This window comes from Equus quagga, unplaced genomic scaffold, assembly GCF_021613505.1.
Source record: "Equus quagga isolate Etosha38 unplaced genomic scaffold, UCLA_HA_Equagga_1.0 97068_RagTag, whole genome shotgun sequence".
Classification (NCBI taxonomy): Eukaryota; Metazoa; Chordata; class Mammalia; order Perissodactyla; family Equidae; genus Equus; species Equus quagga.
This window is the reverse complement of record NW_025804212.1, coordinates 1-1,369: the sequence shown is the minus strand read 5'-3', so window position 1 is coordinate 1,369 and position 1,369 is coordinate 1. Positions and strand designations below refer to the sequence as shown.

At 63.2% G+C, this 1,369-nt stretch overlaps 1 protein-coding gene across 1 annotated transcript; it reads right to left on the bottom strand.

Annotated features, from left to right (window-relative positions):
* Positions 1–9: 9 nt before the first annotated feature.
* LOC124234617 (saoe class I histocompatibility antigen, A alpha chain-like) lies at positions 10–1,365 on the bottom strand (the record flags this gene model as incomplete). Its single annotated transcript, XM_046651941.1, has 2 exons — positions 10–637; positions 888–1,365. Coding segments are annotated over 2 exons (891 nt in total), but the record flags the coding sequence as incomplete, so codon positions are not given.
* Positions 1,366–1,369: the final 4 nt, after the last annotated feature.

The following is a 1,369-nucleotide window of genomic DNA, read 5'->3' as shown; positions in this document are numbered from 1 at the left end:
GGTGGAGGGTGAACGACTCAGAAAAGCTAGGGTCAGGCCTGCAAAGATGTTTTCAGGCCGAGAACAAACCCTGAGAAATCATGGTTCATAAGATCTCGCTGACAGGGTCAAAGGGGACCAATGATGAGCAATTTCAGGCATGGTCTCACCTTCGACCCCTGAAGAAACTGGATTCCCTAAGTGTCCTTTAGAGAACAACGGCAGGCCCTCTGTGCAAGTCACTATCACAAAATATGAAAACCTGAGTGGATTCCTCCCCCTCCTGAGAGACAGTATTCTGACGGTGATCCCATTTTCCTTTTCTCTTTGTCTGACGCCCCCAACCCGAGGGGAGATCGGGAGGCCCCGCGGCCCCTCGCACCCGCGCGCTGCAGCGTCTCCTTCCCGTTCTCCAGGTATCTGAGGAGCCACTCCACGCACGGGCCCTCCAGATAGTTCCTTCCTTTCTCCGCCTCACCGTCCGCCTCCCCCTTGCGCCGGGTGATCTGAGCCGCCGCGTCCGCCGCAGTCCAGGAGCGCAGGTCCTCGCACAGGGCGATGTAATCGGCGCCGTCGTAGGCGAACTGACTGTACCCGCGGAGGAGGAGCCCGTCCGGCCCCACGTAGCAGCCAGACATCCACTGAATGGTGTGAGACCCTGACCCCGCCCCGGAAGTTAGCCCCGCCCCCGCCTACTCGCAGTAAAGGAAACCTAAATTGAAAATTAAACTCGAGAAAAGTTCCCGCCGGCTCTTCCCGGGTCGGATGGCAGGGCGGGTCCCGCAAAATAGGGATGAATTTCGGACGCGCAGACTCGGCATGAATGACGGACTCAAAGACTCGGGGAGACCCCGGCCCGTCCGTGGGGATGGGGGGTCGGGACCTGGACCCGGGCCCGCGTCGCTCACCGGCCTCGCTCTGGTTGTAGTAGCCGCGCAGGTTGTTCAGGTTCACTCGGAAAGTCTGTGCGTGGCCCTTGACGCTCCGCGTCTCCCGCTCCCAATACTCCGGCCCCTCCAACTCCCCCCACGGCGCCCGCGGCTCCATCCTCGGAATCGCATCGTCGCTGTCGAACCGCACGAACTGCGTGTCGTCCACGCAGCCGACGGAGATGAAGCGGGGCTCCCCGCGGCCGGGCCGGGACACGGCGGTGTTGAAATACCTCATGGAGTGGGAGCCTGGGGGCGGGGAGGGGCTGAGACCCGGGACCCGGCCCAACCCTGGTTCTGGCGCGGGTCCCCGGGTCCGAGGTTGATGAGGCCGGGAGGGGCTCGGGGCTCGGGAGACGGAAAAGGGGCGGCAGGTCCGAGAAGGTTGGGGACTTGGGGTGAGAAGATGAGGGGACGGGGGAAGGGAGGGGTCAGGACGGGTCAGGCCGAGGTAGAGGGTC